The sequence below is a fragment of the Phocoena phocoena genome, chromosome 3 (genome assembly GCF_963924675.1).
Source record: "Phocoena phocoena chromosome 3, mPhoPho1.1, whole genome shotgun sequence".
Taxonomy (NCBI): Eukaryota; Metazoa; Chordata; class Mammalia; order Artiodactyla; family Phocoenidae; genus Phocoena; species Phocoena phocoena.
Window position 1 is genome coordinate 31,001,768 of NC_089221.1, and position 23,723 is coordinate 31,025,490.

Consider the following 23,723-nt stretch of genomic DNA (forward strand, 5'->3'; position numbering starts at 1 on the left):
AGCCAAGGCAGTTTAGGATCTAAGTCCTTGAAGGTAGGGCATATCTTGGGATTATTGGGGTGTTCTTTCTGCTGCAAGTCACGAGCTGTTTTCCCAGAGGCAGATATTTAATGGGGTGAAACTAGATCAGGTACCTATTTACTGCTTGGTATTAGAAATTCTTTTTTTTTTCTTAAATAAGCAAAGACTGGCAAATTTCTATTTTGAAAAGAGCTTAATGGGATCCCTGACAGTCCTATGATTTTACTCTATGAGCCAGTTTAATTACTATCTTTTAGTACCTTAGGTGCACAAAATTGAGGGGAACCTAACACACTTATCTGTTCATGGCGCCCACCCATCATGCCATTCATATCTGGTGGTCAGTTCTCATAATACTGTAACTCTCAGCAGTGTCTGACACAGTTGATTATTCTCTCCTTCTTGAAACGTCTTCTTTACTGCCCCCTTTCCCTCTCACTGCACATCTGTTCCATTGGCAAAACATGTTTTACCTACAAAGCTTTATGAATAAAGCTGCTATTAACATTGACATGTAGATAATTTTGAAATTGGAAAGTGTGAATCCTTCAACTTTGTTCCTTCTTTTCATGATTATTTTAAAAAATTAATTAATTTATTTTTGGCTGCATTTGGTCTTCATTGCTGCGTGCAGGCTTTCTCTAGTTGCGGCAAGTGGGGGGCTACTCTTCATTGCAGTGCACGGGCTTCTCACTGCAGTGGCTTCTCTGGTTGCAGAGCACGGGCTCTAGGCATGCGAGCTTCAGTAGTTGTGGCACGTGGGCTCAGTAGTTGTGGCTCACGGGCTCTAGAGCACAGGCTCAGTAGTTGTGGCACATGGGCTTAGTTGCTTTGTGGCATGTGGGATCTTCCCGGAGCAGGGCTCGAACCAGTGTCCCCTGCGTTGGCAGGCGGATTCTTAACCACTGCTCCACCAGGAAGGTCCTCATGATTATTCTTAAATTAGTATTTTTTGAAATAATAAAATAATAAGAATAAAAAATAATAAATATTCTTGAAATAATAAAATGATTCTTGAAATTTTTTTGTTATTCTTTTATTTTCCATGTGAATTAGTTCTCTTAGTTTTCTTTCATCTTAGAATGTCTTTATTTCACCTTCACTCCTGAAGTACATTTTCTGTACATTTAACTTGACAGTATTTTTCTCCCATTACTTTAAAAGTATTGTTCCACTGTCTTTTGGCTTTCATTAGTTTGTTTTTTGTTTTCAGTTCATTTTGTTTGGCATTCACTGAGGTTCTTAGATCTGTAAGTTTACATTTTTCACCACTTTGGGGAAATTTTTAGCCATTATTTCTTCAAAAATTTTTTGCACCTATCTCCTCTTTCTGAATCTTATATAACATGAATACTAAATCTTTTGATATTGTCTAATATTATTGTCTCTGCTCATTTTTTCCCTATTCTTTTTTCTTCCTATGGTTTAGATTGAATTATTTCTATTGACCTGTCTTCAAGTTCACTGACTCTGTCCTCTGACGTATCCATTCTACTATTGGGCCCCTCCAGTGAATTTTTAATTTCCATTATTTTTCAGTACAACCATTTTAAAAAATTAGTCTGTTTTTCTTTGCTGAGCATGTCTATCTTCGTATTTGTTTCAAAAGTGTTTGCTTTCCCTTTTTGTATCATGATTGTAAACACTGATTTAAAGTAATTTTCTGAGAATTCTAACATTTAGGTCATCTTGTGGTTGGCATCTTTTGTCTTATTTCTTGAGAGCTGGTTAGATTTTCCTGGTTCTTTGTATGTTAAATTTTGGATTGTATCCTTGACACTTTGAATACTGTGTTATGAGATTCTGACTCCTGTCTAAAACTTCTGGAGAACGCTAGAGGGTTTTTTTGCTTATGTGAATATGTGGTTTCTTTTAAGCTGACAGTCAGTCTGATTAGTTTTAGACTGTATGTCCTGACCTGACTTCTGTGAGCTGTTTTTACTTCCAGTATTGGTTTAATTTCCAAAGCCTTTATGCCTTTGTATGCTATTCTGGTTTGTCTCATGTGTGTGTTACCCAGCAGTCTGTGTGGAACCTTGATGTTAGTCTGCACCATCTTGAGATCTCAGTGCTTTTCTTCAGTTGATTCTGACAGGTTTTACATATATGTACCTCAGGAGTGAGCTCAGGACTTTTTGTACAGATTTAGATGCTGTTTTTCTCTAGCTTTCTTATTCCTTAAGCCCGTAATTTTCCCTTTACCCTCTGTTTTCAGAAGTTTTCTGTTCTGGTGTTCTTGCTGGAAAACCAGAGACTTACTCTTTTTGTGCTATGTAGCAGTTCCTATAACTGGGTATGCCTCTGGGCAAAGCTGGAATGGGATGGGGAAATCAAGTTTTACCTACCCCTCAGCAGCTGCTTCTATGAGTTGGTGGGAAAAGAGAGTGCTGCTAGTCTGTGTTGGCATTATCCCAATGTAAAGCATAGAGTATCAGAAGGTTTCTGTCCTACAAATGCTACTGTATGGTTGGAAGGCTTAGGCTTACTTTGTTGCTGATGTTGGCCTAGTAGACGGCATGGAACATCAAAAGTGTTCTACCCCATTGAGGTTGCTGTCCTTGCTGCTTTTGGGTCAGGGGAGGAGACGCCTTGCCTCTTTGGTGCTGGCCTTTCCCTGGTGTAAGGTCAGGAGAGCCAACAGATATCCTCCCCAAAGGGCTTCTCCTGTCACCAGGGAGAGGGCAGTTACTGTTTTGTTGCTGGCAGTCATCTGCTGTGATCGCCTCACAGGGCCACTGCAGCTGGTTGGGAGGATGCGAAGGGCTACCTCAGAGCCACTGCTTGCCTGGTGTGAAAAGGAGGCAGTCACTAGTTCTTTGGCCTGTAAAGGCTACTCCATGTCTGGTACCAGCACTGAGGGGAGACCGGCAGCTTTGTTCCTTGTGCTTGCCTGGCATAGGGTAGGTCAGGTCACAAGAGCTTTGTCTCCCAGGTCCTTCACTACTCTCCCTACCCACCACCCCTACCCTCTGGAGATTGCGGCCTTTTCTTGGAACCCCGTCTATCTGCTCTTGCTCTCAGTTGTCAATGTGGGCTGCCCCAGAGCTTATGTTGGGAAGTGAGAAGGCAGAAAACATCCCCCCAGGAAACTCATCACCTCACTGCTCCTTGGGACCTGGGTTATGTATCCTTTTTGCTTGATCTTATCTACTATTCAGTGTCTTCTGGCAGTAACTTTTAAAATTTTGTTCAGAACTTATTGTAATCAGATGGAGTGATAGGATGGAATGTGTATATTCCATCTGGAGTGAAACTGGAACCTCCTGCAAAATATATTTTAATTCACTGCAGTTGCCTGATAAAAATTATGAGTGAGGATTTCAGTACCTGTTCTTGCAGCAGAAGCTTACTCTACTTGATTTATGTGTAATGAGAATGCTGGAAGGGGTGAATGACACTTGATGTGAAATGCAGGAACAATGCCCCCAAACCACGCTACAAACCTGGTTTGCTGATAAAATCGTGAGGGTCACTGCCAGACATTGAATGTCACAGCTTGTACCACTGCTACTGAAGAGCAGGGAACTCTGTCTTGCAGGAGATGCAGTACTGCTGTCCTGAAGGAGAGTCCTCAGGTCTGAATGTTGTGTCTCCCCCAAGTTCATATGTTGAAATCCTAACCCCAACGTGATGTTACTAGGAGGTGGTGCCTTTAGGTGGTGATTAGGTCATGAAGGCAGGACTCTCATGAATGGGTTTAGTGCCCTTATGAAAGTGGACAGAGAAACTTCTCTTTCCCCTTCACCATGTGAGGTTATAGCAGAAAGACCGCATCTGTGAATTAGGAAGTTCGGACACTAAAACTGCCTTGGTCTTGAACTTCCCAGCCTCCAGCACTATGAGAAATAAATGTTTGATGTTTATAAGCCACTCAGTTTATGGTATTTTTGTTGTAGCAGCCTGAATGGACTGAGATAGAAAGAGGGTATCCTCATTGTCTTTGAGCCACAGCTCAAAATGAATGTTGTGGCTGGAGCTCAATTGCATTTCCTGTGTCGTATCTGTAAGGGAGGCTGGCAAAGTTGGCATCTGACTTTTTGCTTCTCTATGAGTGGTAGCCTCTGTCTTCTACGAAGAGTCATTTTTGGGGTGAATTCCCTAAACACAGAATGAGGTTCATGTTCTCCATGGCCAGAAAGAATGACACGTATTTATACAGTCACCCCATTCACACAGTTGCTCGGATCACAGGCATTGGCTTCATCTGTTATTATAGCCCAGATCCAATTCTTTAGGGAATCCTATTGTCTCTGTCTTTAAAATGTATCCCAAATCTTCTCACTTCTGAACACTTTCTTGCTGTTCCCTAGTCCAGGCCACTGTCAATTTTCACATGAACCACATCAATATCTTCCCAGTTGACCCTCTTAATTCCTATGTTGTTTTTGCAGCAGACTTTTCTTCACAGAGCAGCCAGAATATATTTTTTAAAGTATTTATTTTCATGTAATTTCAAATTTACAGAAAAGTTGTAAAATCAGTACACAGCTTCTTTATACCCCTTTTTCAGATTTACCAATTGCTAACGTTTCACCCCATTGCTTTATCTCCCCCTCATCTCTTCCTCCCTTCCTCCCTCAACTAATATACACTCTCCCTCCTTTCCTCCCACCTCACTTATATACCCCCCAGACACTCACATGCATATGTATACGCACATACATAAAAATTATGTATGTGTGTTTAATTTCCCCCAACTTTTGAAAACAAGTTGCAAACATCATGCTCCTTTGCTCTTAAATTCTTTAGTGTGGTGTTCCTAATAACATTACATTTTTTTATATAACCATGAATTTAATGTTGATAAAATACTATTTAATCCATAGTCAATAGTTTCATCAGTTATCTTAATGATCTTGTCCCTAATTATTTTCTCACCAGTTCAATCATTATGCCTTTTTGTCTCCTTTAATTCGGAATAGTTCCTCTGCTCCCCTGCCCCTTTTTCACTTTGATATTTTTGAAGACTGTAAGCCAGTTGTTTTGTAAAATGTAGAATTTGATTTTGCCTGTTTTTTCTCATAATTAGAGTCAGGTATGCATTTCTAGAAAGATTCACCCACAAATGATATTGTACCCTCACTTCCTCATATCAGAAAGTACATGATGTCAGTTGCATCCCAGTATTGATGATGTAAACTTGGATCACTTGTTAAGATGGAGCCTACCAGATTTCTTCTTCACTATAAAGTCACCATTATCTCTTTGTCATTATTAAGCCATTTGCAGGGAGATTTTGAGACCATGCAATTACCCTGTGTGTTACCAGACTTTCCTCCATTAGTTTTAGCATCCATTGATGGTTCTTGTCTGAATCAGGTATTACTGTCATGATTGCAAACTGATGATTTTTCTAACTCTATAATTTATCTTATATTTATTAGTATTCTGTAAGGAAGAGCTTCTCTTATTTACTTCTTTATTTTATTAATATGCATTCAAGGGTTCTTATTTTAGTCAATGGTTTATAATCCATTACTTTATTTATTTTGATGCCCTAATTGTCCCAGGTTTAGCTGGTGGAAGCCTCTCCAACCTGCATTTTATCGTTTTTAGCATATCCCTGTCATTTTTGCAACACTTTCTTATTATTTTAACATAACCAAATATTCTATGTTCATCTTGTACTTTTCCTACCTCCGCTCCCAAAACAGACATTTCTCCAAGGAGCCCTGGTTCCTTTAGTGGAGAACGATATTTAGAAACCAGGATATCTGTGCTATGTTTGCTGAGGTGTCATTGTTTCTAGACATTTGCAGCATATAAAGCTAGAGAATAATTTACAAATGTACACTTACCCTTAAATTTACATCTACCTATTAAAAACCATGAGTTCATATTGATATCCCCAGTTTCAGTCAAACCTCACAAAGTTCATTCTAGTCTTCCCCTTTTCCACTTTAGTAACTCCCTTCTCCAACGGTGAGAAACTCGACTCCCATTATCTTCAACATATTTCCTCAAATATTGTTTAAATCTTCATTGTACTGAAAGCAGTTTCTGAATTGTTAACGCATACCATTGCAAAAAACAACGCAGACATATTAACTGGAATGCACTATTTATTTACCGTTCTTTTGGTCTTTAGACTGGGAGTATATATTAGTAGTTTCCTACGACTACTGTAACAGATGACCACACACTTGGTAGCTTAAAACAACGGAAATTTTTTCTTCCACAATTTTGGAGGCCAGAAGTCTGAAATCAAGGTATTGGCATGGCCACGCTCCCCACAACGGCTCTGGAGGAATTGTTCCTCGCCTCTTCTAGCCTTTGGTGACTCTAGGCATCCTTGTGGCTGCGAAACTCCAGTCTCTGCTTCCATCTTCACAGAACCTTTCCTCTTTGTGTCTTCTCTTCTGTCTCTTATAAGGATTCTTGAGGATACTTGTTATCAAATTTAGGGCTGACCCAGATAATTCAGAGTGACCTTATCTTGAGATGCTTAATTATATCTGAAAATATTCTTTTTCCAAATAAGGACCATTCACAGGTTCCAGTGATTAGGACGTGGACATATCTTTTGTGGGGGGGGCCACCGTTCAACCCACTACGGGGTGTATAGTTACTTGGGTTATTACCTTCTGTTTATTCTTTCAGTGTATTTGTTATTCATTTGAAATACACTAGGGTTCGTTTGTTTCGGTTTATATTGTTTTAGGTTTTTTCCCATCCTTATTTGTTTATTTATGAATATGTAAAACATTAACACAGGGTCAAGAATCAAATAAGAAGTTAATAGATATAGCACTACTAATTACAGTGACTATTATCAAGGAAATGGACAGGTACTCTGGTAGAGAAGAACTGAATGGGCCATATTCACTTAGATAGAGGGCCAGGCAGTACTCATTTGAATAAGTAGCATGTAAGCTGAGATTGAAAGAGTGAGAAGAAGCCAGTCACCTAAAAGTGGGAAAAGGGCTTTCCAGCAGATGGAAAAGCGTGTGTAAAGGCCCTGATGTGGGGAAAGAGTCACATGTATGGGAGGAAATGAAAGAAGACCAGGGAGGTGTGTGCATTCTGGGCAAGAAGGAGCACAAAGTTAGGGAGGTTGTAAAGAAAGCAGGGGCTGGAAGATGTAAGCTTTTGTACACTGTGTAAAGACGTTGGAAAGCCAGTGGAGGATAAAAAGCAGTGGCGTTTTTAGAAGTATATTTTTAAAGGACGATATTGATTGCTTTTTTTGGGGGGGTTACCTTAAACTTTATTCTTTTGTATTTTATTTTATTTTTTTTATACAGCAGGTTCTTATTAGTTATCTATTTTATACATATTAGTTTATATATGTCAATCCCAATCTCCCAGTTCATCCCCGCCCGCCCCCACCCCCCACTTTCCTCCCTTGGTGCCCCTATGTTTGTCCTCTCAATTTGTGTCTCTATTTTATTGATTGCTTTGTGGAGCACATTACACAAGAGTAAAAGTAGAGAGACTAGTCACAGGCCTGTCACAGTACATAATAACTGATGTAGAGACACGAGATAATGTTGGTTCATATAAGAGTTGTAGTAGTAAAAAAGGAGAAAAGTGGGTAGATTTGAGATGTGTTTTGGGTTGAACTGACAGGACTAGCTAGTGGATTGAATCTGGGTGGGTAGAGAGAAGAGAGTTTAGGGGTTATTGGAGTCTTTAAGGATTACTTCCACGTTTGTAGCTTTAGCAACTAGGAAAGAAGTTTATTGCAAATAAAATGGGCAGTAAGAATCAAGATTTCCCTATTTGGCCTATTATGTTTGAAATGCTTATGACATGCAAATGGAAATGTCAATCAAGTTGATAGTTGAATATACAAGTCTTGAGCTCGGGAGAGGAAAGTGGAATCTCAAACTTCCTATCTAGTCCCTCCAGGCAGTACTTCAGTCCATTCTTTCCTACTGCAGGAAGAGATTCCAGATCTCTGGTCCTTATTTGTACCTTTTTAACATGAACAGAATGTCAGGAGTTGGCCAGATACTATTTGAGGCATTGTGAGCAGCTGGGACTAGAGATGGGTCTCCAGGCCCATGTGTGGGTACTCCAGTTCCAATTCAGTCTTTCCAGAGAGCTACAGTTATTTTACTTCTAAGTCATTTAAATATGCACATTTTACTACTTTTAGTTTAGCTTTATTCTGGACCCTTTCAGAATAAGTGGCCTTGTCATTATTATACTAAAAAATATTAGGTTCTTTTCTGCCCCATCTGAACCTAACTTAGAGTATGAGACCACTATAACTTACTTTGCTACCTAGGAGGGAATTGTGTGTGTGTGTGTATGTGTGTGTTTATGTTTGAAATATATACTCTGTGATTGATTTGGTATGTATGTCAGTTTTTATACCGACATCACAGTGTTTTAATTGCAGTGTTTGTGTGGAGCCAGAGGAATCAGGCTCCCTGACTTCAGGCTATACTACAAAGCTACAGTAATCAAGACAGTATGCTACTGGCACAAAAACACAAATATAGATCAATGAAACAGGATGGAAAGCCCAGAGATAAACCCACACACATACTGTCACTTAATCTTTGACAAAGGAGGCAAGAATATACAAAGGAGAAAATTCAGTCTCTTCAATAAGTGGTGCTGGGAAAACTGGACAGCTACATGTAAAAGAATGAAATTAGAACACTTCCTAACACCATACGCAAAAATAAACCCAAAATGGATTAAAAACCTAAATGTAAGGCCAGACACTATAAAACTCTTAGAGGAAAACATAGGCAGAACACTCTATGACATAAATCACAGCAAGATCCTTTTTGACCCACCTCCTAGAGTAATGGAAACAAAAACAAAAATAAACAAATGTGACCTAATGAAACTTAAAAGCTTTTGCACAGGGCTTCCCTGGTGGCGCAGTGGGTGAGAGTCCACCTGCCAATGCAGGAGACACGGGTTCGTGCCCCGGTCCGGGAAGATCGCGCATGCTGCAGAGCGGCTGGTCTCATGAGCCATGACCGCTGAGCCTGCGCATCCAGAGCCTGTGCTCCATAATGGAAGAGGCCACAACGGTGAGAGGCCCGCGTACTGCAAAAAAAAAAGCTTTTGCCCAGCAAAGGAAACCATAAACAAGACGAAAAGACAACCCTTTGAATGGGAGAAAGTATTTGCAAATGAAGCAACTGACAAAGGATTAATCTCCAAAATATACAAGTAGCTTATGCAGCTCAATATCAAAAACATCCAAACAACCCAATCCAAAAATGGGTGGAAGACAGCAATTCCACTACTGGGCATACACCCTGATAAAGCCATAACTCAAAAAGAGTGATGTACCACAATGTTCATTGCAGCTCTATTTACAATAGCCAGGATATGGAAGCAACCTAAGTGTCCATTGACAGATGAATGGATAAAGAAGATGTGGCACATATATACAATGGAATATTACTCAGCCATAAAAAGAAATGAAATTATTTGTAGTGAGGTGGATGGACCTAGAGTCTGTCATACAGAGTGAAGTAAGTCAGAAAGAGAAGAACAAATACCGTATGCTAACACATATATATGGAATCTAAAAAAAAAAAAAGTAGTAGTTCTGAAGAAGTTACGGGCAGGATGGGAATAAAGACACAGACCTACTAGAGAATGGACTTGAGGACACGGGGAGGGGGAAGGGTAAGCTGGCATGAAGTGAGAGAGTGGCATGGACATATATACACTACTAAATGTAAAATAGATAGCTAGTGGGAAGCAACCACATAGCACAGGGAGATCAGCTCAGTGCTTTGTGACCACCTAGAGGTGTGGGATAGGGAGGGTGGGAGGGTGGGGGACTAAGTGGGAGGAGATATGGGAACATATGTATATGTATAACTGAGTCACTTTGTTATAAAGCAGAAACTAACACACCATTGTAAAGCAATTATACTCCAATAAAGATGTTAAAAAAATAAAAAATATATAAAAAAAAGGGGCAGAAGACCTAAATAGACATTTCTCCAAAGAAGACATATAGATTGCCAACAAACACATGAAAGGATGCTCAGCATCACTAATCAGTAGAGAAATGCAAATCAAAACCACAAGGAGGTGTCACCTCACACTGGTCAGAATGGCCATCATCAAAAAATCTACAAACAGTAAATGCTGGAGAGGATGTGGAGAAAAGGGAACCCTCTTGCACTGTTGGTGGGAATGTAAATTGGTACAGCCACTATGGAGAATAGTATGGAGGTTCCTTAAAAAACCAAAAATAGAACTACCGTATGACCCAGCAATCCCACTACTGGGCATATACCCTGAGAAAACCATATTTCAAAAAGATACATGCCACAATGTTCATTGAAGCACTATTTACAATAGCCAGGATATGGAAGCAACCTAAATGTCCATCGACAGACGAATGAATAAAGAAGAGGTGGCACATGTGTACAGTGGAATATTACTCAGCCATAAAAAGGAACTAAATTGAGTTATTTGTAGTGAGGTGGATGGACCTAGAGACTGTCACACAGTGAAGTAAGTCAGAAAGAGAAAAACAAATACCGTATGCTAATGCACATATATGGAATCTAAAAAACCGGTCCTGATGAACCTACTGGCAGGGCAAGAATAAAGATACAGATCTAGAGAGAGACTTGAGGACACGGCGGGGGAAGGGGAAGCTGGGATGAAGTGAGAGAGTGGCATGGACATATATACACTACCAAATGTAAAATAGATGGCTAGTGGGAAGCGGCCGCATAGCACAGGTAGATCAGCTGGGTGCTTTGTGACCACCTAGAGGGGTGGGATAGGGAGGCTCAAGAGGGAGGGGATATGGGGATATATGTATACATATAGCTGATTCACTTTGTTGTACAGCAGAAACTAACACAACATTGTAAAGCAATTATACTCCAATAAAGATAAAAATAAATAAATAAAATAATTGCAGTGTTTTTGTATTATGCTCCATCCTGAGTAGGGCTAATCTTCCTGAATCATTTTAAAGATGTTTCTATTTTCTCACATATTTATTCTTACAGATGTATTGTAGAATTAAGATTGTTGACACATTTTAAAGAACGGATTTTTTTTTCCCCATCCTCTTGCTTTTGCCTTGGTTAGTTGTAAGTACTTTCTATTCTCCTTAATTCTTTTCCACTGATTTTTTTTTCCCCATTGTCTTATCGTGGTTTTTCTTTTTACTTCGTTCCTGAAGAGAGGTTGTCATTTCCCCCGCTCTTTCTTTTTAAGCACCTGTTATATGTCAGCACTGTACTAATTCCTGGGCAGGAGGGCTTACACAGTGAATTAAAATTCAAATAAACAAAGTGAAATAAACAAAGCATATTATGAAATAAAACTGAAATAACATAATATCAGTTTGTAATTAAAATAGTGTGCCTTGGGGAGGACTAAAACGTTTTACTTTTAAGCATACTATGTCAGCTTTTGGTCAGTTTGTTTATTTTTACATTTTTAAAAGAATTTTTTCTTTTTTTTTTTTTTAAGGGTCATACAGCAATGCTTCATACTGGCTCATGGCATCCCAAAATAAAGGGAGAATTTATGACTTGCTCAAATGATGCGTGAGTATTGTTGATAATTCATCTAATACATTCATATATTTCAGTATTTTCTTTAACCTTTATATTGTAGCAATCTTGCCAGTAAAGTAAGAGATAGAATATTAGTAATCCTGATGTTTATATAGTATTGTTCTCAACTTTACCTTGAATTTAGCTGGCCATATAAGGTTTGCTTAAATAAATATGGAAGCTATAGAAATGAGAGTTGGAAGAAATTCAAGTAGCGTTTATTAGGGAGCGTAATGGATCAGATTGATGCTGTTAAGTGGACTCAAATGACTTTAAACTTTGTTACTTTTTATAGTAAAGGCTGATTTCCATCTGAATCTAATAGCTTATATAAATTTGTTTTTTAAATGGTTTTTTGGAAGTAATAGCTGAAAAAATTGATTTAATGTTTATTCAGATTCTTTTTTCAAAAAATTAATTAATTAATTAGGCTGTGTTGGGTCTTTGTTGTTGCATGCAGTTTTTCTCTAGTTGCGGCGAGCAGGGGCTACTCTTCATTGCAGTGTGCGGACTTCTCAATGCGGTGGCTTCTCTTGTTGTGGAGCATGGGCTCTAGGCGCATGGACTTCAGTAGTTGTGGCGGGCCGGCTCAGTTGTGGCTCGTGGGCTCTATAGAGTGCAGGCTCAGTAGTTGTAGCGCATGGGCTTCGTTGCTCTGTGGCGTGTAGGATCTTCCCGGACCAGGGCTCGAACCTGTGTACCCTGCATTGGCAGGTGGATTCTTAACTACTGCCCACCAGGGAAGTCCCTATTCAGATTCTTCTGCATTATATTTGTTGGCTTAGGATTCAAGAGTATTACAGGGAATATTTGAGCAGCTTTTTCCTGAGTTGTTATATTGTATGATTCATTTTTAGTATTAAGAGTAGTTCACAAGAATAAATTATTTGTAATATTACAGAGAAACTTACAATGAAAAATCTTATAAATGAAAATATACAGATGGTATTAGTTAGGTGAAACACATACTTTATTTATTTATTTTTAATAGATCTTTATTGGAGTATAATTGTTTCACAATACCGTGTTAGTTTCTGTTGCACAACAAAGCGAATCAGCCATATGCATACACGTCCCCATATCCCTTCCCCCTTGATCCTCCCTCCCATCCTCCCTATCCCACCCCTCTAGGTCATTGCAGAGCACTGAACAGATCTCCCTGTGCTACGCTGCTGCTTCTCAACAGCCAGCTATTTCACATTTGGTAGTGTATATATGTCGATGCTACTCTCACTTCACCCGAGCTTCGCCCCCCCATTCCATGTCATCAAGTCCATTCTCTATGTCTACCTCTTTATTCCTGCCCTGGAACTAGGTTCATCAGTACCATTTTTTTTTTTTCAGATTCCATATATATGCGTTAGCATACAGTATTTGTTTTTCTCTTTCTGACTTACTTAACTCTTTGTGACAGACTGTAAGTCCATCTACCTCACGACAAATAACTCAATTTCGTTTCCTTTTATGGCTGAGTAATATTCCATTGTATATATGTGCCACATCTTCTTCATCCATTCATCTGTTGATGGACACTTAGGTTGCTTCCACGTCCTGGCTATTGTGAAAAGAGCTGCAGTGAACATTACTCTTTGAATTACTCTTTGATTTATGGTTTTCTCAGGGTATACACCCAGTAGTGAGATTGCTGGGTTGTATGGTAGTTCTGTTTTTGGTTTTTTAAGGAACCTCTATACTGTTCTCCATAGTGGCTGTATCCAGTTACATTCCCACCAACAGTGTAAGAGGATTCCCTTTTCTCCACACCCTCTCCAGCATTTATTGTTTGTAGATCTTTTTGAGGATGGCCATTCTGACTGGTGTGAGGTGATACCTCATTGTGGTTTTGACTTGCATTTCTCTAATGATTAGTGATGTTGAGCATCCTTTCATGTGTTTGTTGGCAACCTGTATATCTTCTTTGGAGAAATGTCTATTTAAGTCTTCTGCCCATTTTTGGATTGGGTTGTTTTTTTGATATTGAGCTGCATGAGCTGCTTGTATATTTCGGAGATTAATCCTTTGTCAGTTGCTTCATTTGCAATTACTTTCTCCCATTGTAAGGGTTGTCTTTTCTTCTTGTTTATGGTTTCGTTTGCTGTGCAAAAGCTTTGAAGTTTCATTAGGTCTCATTTGTTTATTTTTGTTTTTATTTCCATTTCTCTAGGAGGTGGGTCAAAAGGATCTTCCTGTGATTTATGTTATAGAGTGTTCTGCCTATGGTTTCCTCTAAGAGCTTTATAGTGTCTGGCCTTACATTTAGGTCTTTAATCCATTTTGAAGTTCATTTTTGTGTGTGATGTTAGGAAGCATTCTAATTTCATTTTTTTACATGTAGCTGTCCAGTTTGCCCAGCACCACTTATTGAAGAGGCTGTCTTTTCTCCATTGTATCCTCTTGCCTCCTTTGTCAAAGATAAGGTGACCATATGTGTGTGGGTTTACCTCTGGGCTTTCTATCCTGTTCCATTGATCTATATTTCTGTTTTTGTGTCAGCACCATACTGTCCTGGTTACTGTAGCTTTGTAGTAAACTCTGAAGTCTGGGAGCCTGATTCCTGCAGCTCTGTTTTTCTTTTTCAAGATTGCTTTGGCTATTCGGGATCTTTTGTGGTTCCATACAAATGTGAAATTTTTTGTTCTGGTTCTGTGAAAAATGCCATTGGTTGTTTGATAGGGATTGCATTGAATCTGTACACTGCTTTGGGTAGTAGAGTCATTTTCACAGTTTTGATTCTTCCAATCCAAGAACATGGTATATCTCTCCATCTTTGTATCATCTTTAATTTCTTTCATCAGTGTCTTATAGTTTTCTTCATACCGGTCTTTTGTCTCCTTAGTTAGGTTTATTCCTAGGTATTTTATTCTTTTTGTTGCAGTGGTAAATGGGAGTGTTTTCTTAATTTCACTTTTAGATTTTTCATCATTAGTGTATAGGAATGCTACAGATTTCTGTGCATTAATTTTTTATCCTGCTACTTTACCAGATTCATTGATTAGCTCTAGTGGTTTTCTCGTAGCATCTTTAGGATTCTCTATGTATAGTATCATGTCATCTGCAAACAGCGACAGTTTTACTTCTTTTCCGATTTGGTTTCCTTTTATTTCTTTTTCTTCTCTGATTGCTGTGGCTAAAACTTCCAAAACTATGTTGAATAATAGTGGTGAGAGTGGGCAAACTTGTCTTGTTCCTGATCCTGGTGGAAACGGTTTCTGTTTTTCACCATGGAGAACGATGTTGGCTGTGGGTTTGTCATATATGGACTTTATTATGTTGAAGTAAGTTCCCTCTATGCCTACTTTCTGGAGAATATTTATCATAAATGGGTGTTGCATTTTGTCGAATGCTTTTTCTGCATCTGTGAGATTACTGTATGGTTTTTATCCTTCAGTTTGTTAATATGGTATATCACATTGATTGATTTGCCTATATTGAAGAATCCTTGCCTTCCTGGGATAAACCCCACTTGATCATGGTGTATGATCCTTTTAATGTGCTGTTGGATTCTGTTTGCTAGTATTTTGTTGAGGATTTTTGCATCTGTGTTCATCAGTGATATTGGCCTGTAGTTTTCTTTTTTTGTGACATCTTTGTCTGGTTTGGGTATCAGGGTGATGGTGGCCTCGTTGAATGAGTTTGGGAGTGTTCCTCCCTCTGCTATCGTTTGGAAGAGTTTGAGAAGGCTAAGTGTTAGCTCTTCTGTAAGTGTTTGATAGAATTCGCCTGTGAAGCCATCTGGTCCTGGGCTTCTGTTTGTTGGAAGAGTTTTAATCACAGTTTTAATTTCAGTGCTTGTGATTGGTCAGTTTATATTTTCCATTTCTTCGTGGTTCAGTCTCAGAAGGTTGTGCTTTTCTAAGAATTTGTCCACTTCTTCCAGGTTGTGCATTTTATTGGCATATAGTTGCTTGTAGTAATTTCTCAGGATCCTTTGTATTTCTGCAGTGTCAGTTGTTACTTCTCCTTTTTTTATTTCTAATTCTGTTTTTTTGAGTCTTCTCCCTTTTTTTCTTGATGTGTCTGGCTAATGGTTTATCAATTTTGTTTATCTTCTCAAAGTACCAAGTTTTAGTTTTACTGATCTTTGCTGTTGTTTCCTTCATTTCTTTTTCATTTATTTCTGGTCTGATCTTTATGATTTCTTTCCTTCTGCTGACTATTGGTTTTTTTTTTTATTGTTGTTCTTCTCTCTCTAATTGCTTTAGATGTAAGTTAAGGTTGTTTATTTGAGATGTTTCTTGTTTCTTGAGATAGGATTGTATTGCTATAACTTTCCCTCGTAGAACTGCATCCCATAGGTTTTGGGTCATCGTGTTTTCATTGTTATTTGTTTCTAGGTATCTTTTGATTTCCTCTTTGATTTCTTCTGTGATCTCTTGGTTATTTAGTAGCATATTGTTTAACCTCCGTGTGTGTATTTTTTACAGTTGTTTTCCTTTAATTGATATCTAGTCTCATAGCATTGTGGTCCGAAAAGTTACTTGATACCATTTCAGTTTCCTTAAATGTACCAAGGCTTGATTTGTGACCCAGGATTATGATCTATCCTGGGGAACATTGGTACAGTTTTTGTCAGAGAATGCTTTGCCTGTGTTCTCTTCTAGGAGTTTTATCATGTCTTGCTTATATTTAAGTCTTTAAGCCATTTTGAGTTTATTTTTGTGTATGGTGTAAGGGAATGTTCTAACTTTATTGATTTACATGAGGCTGTCCAGCTTTCTCAATACCACTTGGTGAAGAGACTGTGTTTTCTTCATCGTATATTCTTGCCTCCTTTGTCGAAGATTAGTTGACCATAGGTGTGTAGATTTATTTCTGGGCTCTCTAATCTGTTCCATTGATCTGTATGTCTGTTTTTGTGCCAATACCATGATGTAGCTTTATAGTATTGCCTGAAGTCTGGGAGGGTTATGCCTCCAGGTTTGTTCTTTTTCCTCAGTATTGCTTTGTATTCCTGCTGTTTTAAGCTGTTAAAATTTAAAAATGTTTTGTTATGCACCAGTTGTTAACTGACACAGATGGTATTATTGCTTCATGTCATGTGGAATCATGGTTATATAGAAGAATGTGTTTGTTCTTAGAAGATACCAGCTAGGGAATTTAGGTGTGAAGTGTCATGAGATATGCAACTTACTTTTAAATGGTATAACAAAAATAAAAAGTGCATTTGTGTATATTTTTGTGCATGTGTGTCTGAATATATGTATGGAAAGAGAGAGACTGAGAATATAGATGTAACAAAATGAATGTTAGTGTATCTGGTGTTTATTGTACTATTGTTTTAACCTTTTTGTAGCTTTGAACCTTTTCCAAATAAAAAGTTGGGAGGATCTTCTTAATATTAGCTTATGTGGAAGTCATCCATTCCACCCCCAATCTAAAAGTTGAATATAAGATGGGTAAAAAGGGTAGTGGGGATTATAGTTCGTTGTACTCCACTTAAGTTTTTTCTTGGACATTTTTTCAGTGTATTTTAATTTTCTGCATATCAGTGCTGATTAAACTGTGAGAACCTAGTGATTAGGGATTGTAGCAGGATTTCCTAAGCTTGTTCCTAGTAATGGTAGTACCTGTAGGGTGTCCATGGAGAAAGGGTTCCTTTGTCTTTCCTTGGAGAGTTATAGTGCCAAGGACTAGAGATCCTGAGAAATATATTAACGAAAGAAAACAGTATTTTCTGGGCTTCCCTGGTGGCGCAGTGGTTAAGAATCTGCCTGCCAAGGCAAGAGACATGGGTTTGAGCCCTGGCCCGCGAAGATCCCACATGCTGTGGAGCAGCTAAGCCTGTGCACCACAACTACTGAGCCTGAGCTCTAGAGCCCACAAGCCACAACTACTAAAGCCTGCTTGCCTATAGCCTGTGCTCTGCAACAAGAGAAGCCACCGCAATGAGCAACCCACGCACCACAAGGAAGAGTAGCCCCCGCTCACCACAACTAGCAAAAGCCCACACGCAACAATGAAGACCCCACACAGCCAAAAATAAATAAGTAAATTTAGTAAAAAAAAAAAAAAAAAAAAAAAAGAACTGAAAAAGCTGTAAAATTGGCCTACACATGTGAAGACTTTCTGAGGCATGTTATACCATGGTGTAGTAATGTATAAACTATGAAAATGTTAAATTATATTCAAAACACCTAGAAATAAAAGGAAGCTAATATATTTTTTAAGTTTCTCCCAAAAATATTTAAATAGAAAAAAAAACCTTTGGGCTATAGAAAAGTTTAATTTTCTGAGATCCATTTATGTAAATCATCATTCCTTGGAGAATTTTATAATTGTATTTACATACGTTATTGATTATTAAAGTCAAGTCAGATATGCCTAGCAGCCTTCCAGCAAAAGCCTGTAAAACTCAGTGGTAAATTGGCTGCTCAAGGTCATGATGAGTGGTGGAGCACTCAAGTTCCTCTTGGTCTGGAAAGTGCATGCTCTTTTTATTGTGCCATGCCAGAATTCGCCAAGAATTTTAATTGGTATTGTGCATCTTTATAAGCTGCAACGAAATAAAAAAAGATTTATAATTTACTGAATCCCACCATGAAAAGCATTTACTGGTGGCAACCTTCATTTCCCAAAGTATATTCCTAGGAGCACTAGGCACAGAGTGTAAATGATGTTGTTGGCTGTAGGAGAGAGAGGGAGTTGTATCACTATGGCTGGAAAATGCTGTTTTCTTCTTTTTAAATATGTAAATTTATTTATTTTTGGCTGTGTTGGCTCTTCGTTGCTGCGCGCGGGCTTTCTCTAGTTGTGGTGAGCAGGGGCTACTCTTTGTTGCAGTATGCAGGCTTCTCATTGTCGTGGCTTCTCTTGTTGCGGAGCACGGGCCCTAGGCGCACAGGCTTCAGTAGTTGTGGCACATGGGCTTTGTTGTTCCGCAGCATGTGGGATCTTCCTGGACCAGGGCTCGAATCTGTGTCCCCTTCATTGGCAGGCAGATTCTTAACCACTGCGCCACCAGGGAAGTCCCAAGTTTTACTTTTTAAATAACATTAATTTTTGCCATCTCTGGCAGCTAGGAGACTTTTTCTTGCTTACTTTCTGATTCTGGGCAGAGTTTTATACTGTCCATGCTGCCACATAAGTAATGGTTCTTTTTGGGTGATCCCATTATAGAAACAGAAAGTGTCTGTTTTCAGATTTTAACTAAAGTTATTGTGGTGATCATTTTGCAGTAGGTACAGATATTGAATCATTGTGTTGTACACTTGAAACTAATATAATGTTATATGTCAGTTATACCTCAATTAAAAAAGAAAATATACTGTTTAGAACTTGTTTTTACACTATCTGATGTTGCTTTTATCTAACTTATTTCTTTGATCCTTTTATCTAATTCTAATTATTCTAATTATACCAGCATTTGTAAAATTAATAGCTTTTATTTTATTTTCACTGTGTGGGTAATTAAAAATATGTCTATATATTTTAAAGCATTTGTTGTAGAAATTTTACATGGAACAGTAACTTCTTTGAATGATTAATGGGATTTAGGGTTTAGCTGTCAGTAGAACCTAAATGCCAAAAATGTTCCTATTCATACTTTCTGATTGTGGTGAAATATGCTTATAGTAAAAGACATAATTTACTCAGACACTTTTTAAAGCTCTTTTTCTTCATGAGTTCTGAGAGTCATGAGAATCTATTCTGAAATTACTGCTGTAATTGAGATGTGCACGTTTTGGTGTTAGTTTGATTTAGCTTCTGTTGACAAGCTTTTTCTGTAGGCTTGAATGGAAAAAATGTAAATCTTTTAATTTTATCATAAATTCATTTGGTTCATATAAATTCATTCCTTTCAAAATAGTTTCCTTTTACTCAGCTCTATTTTATTTCTATTTATATTGAGAAAACACACAGTAGGTAAAAAGTCTGCAAGATTTTAAAATAATAATAATAGCTCACTGCAGAGCTAGCTACCAGGACAAATTCTTTAAAAGGTTAGGTTTAGAACTTAAAATTAGGGTTTATGATTGTGGTTGGGCTCTAAATATCACCATTCACCATTTTATGTGGATTAATTTGTTACACAGACTGTGGTTGGATTTTTGTGGTTTGTAATCAATTGTATTTTAAACGGAAGATGTCAGTGTTCTCAATTCCTATCATGAAACATAATACAATGAAACACAAAATCCTGGAAACGTATCTTAATTGGAAAATGAAATTAACAGTTATTGAGAACCATGCAGTATTTGGAGCTCTAGAACTAGTTTTCTCTTAGGAATTGGTAAGAGCATAAAATAGGGCATTAGTTAATCAGTTATTTTGAAGTGACTTGAAAACAACTCACCAAAAACAGTCTAGATATTTATTAAGTATATTTTGATCTTGTGGTGATTGAAAGTAATTGGATGCTGGTCTGAAGAAGTCAGCACTAGACGCAGAGGAGAAGTTTCACACATAATTTTACAGATGAATTATACATTACTCTGTTAACTGGTGACATGGTTTGGCTCACTAAAAAACCTGATAATGTAATTTTTCAAAAAACTACAGCACAGTTTTTTAGTGTTACTAATGAAAGAGATGCAGAACTAAAAAACCTTTTATATTCTTCTTTTTAAAGCTCAGATATAATGTCATTTATATTTTGTAACTCAAAATAAGCTAATAAAATATTACTGGGGGAGCTAAACTTACTCAACAGTCAAGAGTTATTTATAATTAAGCATTTTAACTTTATATACATTTTAATTTTTAAGCTCCTGTTATGCTTGAATAGCCTTTGTTTGATTTATAGTTGTCCTAGCACTTTCAACTTACTTAGATAATATTTTTTGTCATATGTTTACAGTATAAAACTTCACCTTATGTCTCTAGGAATTATATAAAAATTTAATGTCACATTATCCTTGATTTAAGTTTTATGTAATTTTTATACAAAATGTTGCTGGTGCACTGCATTGCCATACGTAAGAAGGGTAAGATGTTCATACCTTCAAAAATGTTGGCAGAAAGTTTGATCAAGTCCACGTTTATGTTTTACTTTATTTGCACACTTTTCACAGTTGTTAATCAGTAGCTTGTTTTGGCTAAGGGAACCTCAGTGCTGAACAGTGATTTCTATGTGGGGATTATAAATGGTGAGGGATGCTTTTTAGTATTTTCTTTACCTTGAAATCCATAAGAAAAACATTGTTAATTTCACCAGTACATCTCTGTTACAGCAGTTCAATTTTTAAAATATTTGTTTATTTATTCACTTATATGTTTATTTTTAAAGGGAATATGGATGTTTCCAAATGTTGAAGAGTATACTTGTTTACTGGCATCCCTAGGTTAACTGAGTATTTGATAGAAGGTGGTTTGAATTTCTTCTGGGGATTTCTAGGCCAGGCAAGGTAGCGTCAGTACAACTGGTCCACTCCATGCGTGACTGAATGGACCTGTATGTATGACTAATGTACCAGTATTCTTACGGTATGTGGTGGCCCTCTTGGCCATTTATGGAGTAGTTGTTTATGAAGAATATTGTTCCTGTGAAAACTGATGAATTGAATTTAGTTGCAGGAATGGGAATAAAAGATGTTTCCATAGCTTGCAGTTTTGCTCTTCTTGAAACTCATAATTCAAATTAAAATGTTTCTTTGTTTGACTCTCTGACTTTTTCTGAAAGTTTTGGCTACAAGCGATTTTTCCTTTTTATATCATCCTTTCCATTTTTTTCCTAAGCTTCTGTGACTACATGGCAAATGTAGATGTATACTGTTTCTGAATCCCTTGTTTTCTCTTGTGTTGTATAAGCCTGTTGAATCCATTCCCAACTTTGAAAAAATTGTCACCTCATCTTTTTAGTTTCATATTGACAGAGTTGATGAAGTTAGGATGGCATGTTATCAGGCTCTTTGCTACGAGGTGTGAATAATGAGTTGACTTTTCCTGTTGCTTCTTTTTAAATCTAAGTTTATATGACTTGTAAAACTATTTCTGTGTTATAAACTATCCTTTCTTGTGGTGGTACTTCTAAAATTTGTCTTGATGAAAATGTTAAATTTGTTACTGCTTTTTAAAAAGGCTCCAAGTGAAAATAGTTTATTCTTCTCTTGGTAACACTTTTCTGTTATTATAATAGTAATAAAATCAAGTAGAATATAAAGTAGAAATATCTCATAAATTGTTAATTACAAGCTTCCCTTTGATACATATTTCCTTAATGGGCTGTGTTCTATTAATTTGAATAAAACAAATGATATTGTTGGAAACTTGTACTAACTTATCTATAAATAGAGCTAGCACAGACTTGTTTAACAACACTTCATGTGGTTATTACATTCTTGCAATAACAGTCTGTGTTTTCATGGAGGAAATAAGGCTCACTGATGACATTTTTTCCAACAAAAATTTGGTTACATAGCTTTATCTCTGCATAGAATAACTGAAGAAGTAGAGCAGCTTCTGGTTTATATCACATAACTGTGTTGTAGTTAGCATTCTTTATCTTTCCTAGGCGGTATTACTTATATGCCCCAAATAGGCTGAAGATTATGATTCTTGTTCATAACGCATTACATAATTTATTTTTTCACAGAAAAATATATCCTTTGCAAACACAACTTTCATCATTCTTAATTCCATTGTGCTCTTGTAAAATCATTTTGTCTTATCAACCAGCAAATATTTATTGACAACCCACTGTGTGCTCAGGCTCACCTAGACTTTGTGGGTAAATAAAGCAGTTCCTGCTCTTGTAGAATTTAAAATACAGTGAGGAGATAGACATTTGAAAATACTTATGAATAGTTAAGTAAATAATTATGCATGTAAAATGCTGTGAAGGAACAATATATGAGGAAGACCTAAAGCATACTGGAGAAAAAACTTTTATGAGGTTGTGATGTTTAAACTGAGATGTGAAAGATGAATGGTCATTGAAAAGAGGGGGATGCCATCCCAGACAGAGGAGACATCATATTAAAATGTCTATTATAGGAACTGAGAGAAATCCAGCATCACTAAAGCACAGCGAGCAAGATGGAGAGCAGCATGAGATGAATTTGCTTAAGTAGGTGGGGGACAAATCATGCAGGGCCTTACAGACCACGTTGAACACATTTGGATTTTATTCCAAGGATAACTACAAGAGGTTAAAGGATTTTAAGCAGGGGAGTGACACAGTCAGATTTACATTAAGATGAATTACCCTAACATCTCTATGGAATAAATTGGATGGGTGAAGGTCAGGGCACTTGTAACCATATTCTAAGAATTTTATAATGAGTGGCTTTCATTCTGTTAGGTCAGTGATTCTTTTTTTTTTGCTTTTAGGGTTTTCATACATAAAACATACTCCCATCAGTAACACTGCTCATCATTTGTAGTGAATCTAATCTCCATCCATATGCTACCCACGCCTCAGGTGAGAATCACTGAGCTAGTCCAGATCTTACCTGATAGGAAAACTGATGTTGAGAGAAGTGACTTAGACAAGGTCACGTAGGTAGTTAGCCAATGGTAGAGCAAGCACTTCAACCCACAGTTGAGACAATCTTCCAGAGCCCTTTTCACATAATTTTTCTTAGATTTAGGAAACTAGCATCATCAGTTAGAATGTATTTACTATGCACTGTGGATTGGCTATTGGACAACAAAATATATGTAGCAAATTCTCTAATATAAAGATATAGTATAGGAGATATAATGATGAATGAAACAGTGGTTTGCAACAGCAGTTTCATAGTGTGATCCAGGGACCTTTGGAGGTCTCTGAGATCTTTTTGCTGCTCTACAAGGTCAGAACTATTTTCATAAAAATGGTAAGGCATAATTTGGCTTTTTTCACTGGGTTGACATTTGCACTGATGACACCAAAGCAGTGGTGGGTAAAACCCCTCGTATCTTGACCTTAATCAAGGCAGTGGTACCAAACTGCATGAGTAATCATTGTATTTACTGCCACACATTCATAATTTTTTTAAAAAATGCCAGTTTTACATAAGGATGTCCTTGATGAAGCAGTAAAAATCATTAGTTTTATGAAATCTTAACACTTGAGTACATGTCTTTACTGTTCTCTATGCCAAAATGGGAATGGCATATAAAGCACTTCTGCTGCATACCAAAACATGATTGTTTGAAGGAAAAGCACTTGCATGATTGAGTTGTGAGCCAACTTTCTTTTTCATGGAACACCATTTTTACTTGTAAGAACTGTCAACAAAGTATGGTTATTCAGACTGGACATTTGGCAGA

The 23,723-nt window shown here is 37.4% G+C and overlaps 1 protein-coding gene across 4 annotated transcripts in view; it reads left to right on the forward strand.

Annotated features, from left to right (window-relative positions):
- The window catches only part of WDR70 (WD repeat domain 70), a 310,099-nt gene that overhangs the window by 109,434 nt on the left and 176,942 nt on the right, over positions 1 to 23,723 (forward strand). For all 4 annotated transcript variants that reach the window (XM_065873371.1, XM_065873369.1, XM_065873370.1 and 1 more), the window contains one exon: positions 11,446 to 11,522. In XM_065873371.1, coding sequence (XP_065729443.1) covers positions 11,446 to 11,522 — 77 coding nt within the window. The remainder of the gene's footprint in view (positions 1 to 11,445; positions 11,523 to 23,723) is intronic.